The sequence below is a fragment of the Excalfactoria chinensis genome, chromosome 2, assembly GCF_039878825.1.
Source record: "Excalfactoria chinensis isolate bCotChi1 chromosome 2, bCotChi1.hap2, whole genome shotgun sequence".
NCBI lineage: Eukaryota > Metazoa > Chordata > Aves > Galliformes > Phasianidae > Excalfactoria > Excalfactoria chinensis.
In genome coordinates this window covers 134409682-134410435 of record NC_092826.1, presented here as the reverse complement: position 1 = coordinate 134410435, position 754 = coordinate 134409682, and the positions used below count along the sequence as shown (strand labels likewise).

The 754-nt window shown below is 55.8% G+C and overlaps 1 protein-coding gene across 1 annotated transcript; it reads left to right on the top strand.

Moving 5' to 3' along the window:
- The first annotated feature begins 6 nt into the window (after window positions 1-6).
- EN2 (engrailed homeobox 2) lies at window positions 7-542 on the top strand. The gene has a single exon (XM_072330271.1). The coding sequence runs from the start codon at window positions 153-155 to the stop codon at window positions 540-542; it is 390 nt and encodes a 129-aa protein (XP_072186372.1). The 5' UTR covers window positions 7-152.
- Window positions 543-754: the final 212 nt, after the last annotated feature.

The following is a 754-nucleotide window of genomic DNA, read 5'->3' as shown; positions in this document are numbered from 1 at the left end:
TCTTTCTCATCCATCTATATTTATCGGTACCGAGGGTATTTTAGAAGAAGTAAAAGAGGCAGAGGTTCAGTCTGAAATACGGTCAAAAGAAACGCTGCTGGGGAAAGAGGGGGAGGTATGGGCTGATCCCGGCGGGCCCCGTCCAGCTCGGGATGCTGAGCGGGGCCGGGGGGGGGGCGGTTCGGGACGGCGCGCTGTCGGTGCTCTCGTCTCGCTCGGCCGTAGGTCCCCGCTCCCGCAAACCAAAGAAGAAGAACCCCAACAAGGAGGACAAGCGGCCCCGCACCGCCTTCACGGCCGAGCAGCTGCAGAGACTCAAGGCCGAGTTCCAGACGAACCGCTACCTGACGGAGCAGCGCCGGCAGAGCCTTGCCCAGGAGCTCGGCCTCAACGAGTCCCAGATCAAGATCTGGTTCCAAAACAAGAGAGCCAAGATCAAGAAGGCGACGGGCAGCAAGAACTCGCTGGCCGTGCACCTCATGGCCCAGGGGCTCTACAACCACTCCACCACGGCGAAAGACGGCAAGTCGGACAGCGAATAGCCGGGGGGAGGGGGAGGGAGGGTGGGGGGGGGGGGGGGGGAAGGGGGAAAAGTGGGGGGGGGGGGGGAGGGGGCGAAATTTATACAATGCAATAATTTAATTAAAAAAGAAAAAAAAGGAAAAAGGAAGAAGGAAAAAAAAAAAAAGGAAAAAAAAAAAAAAAAAAAAAGGGCCAGTGTATAAAGATTATACCAGCATTCATAGCGAAAATA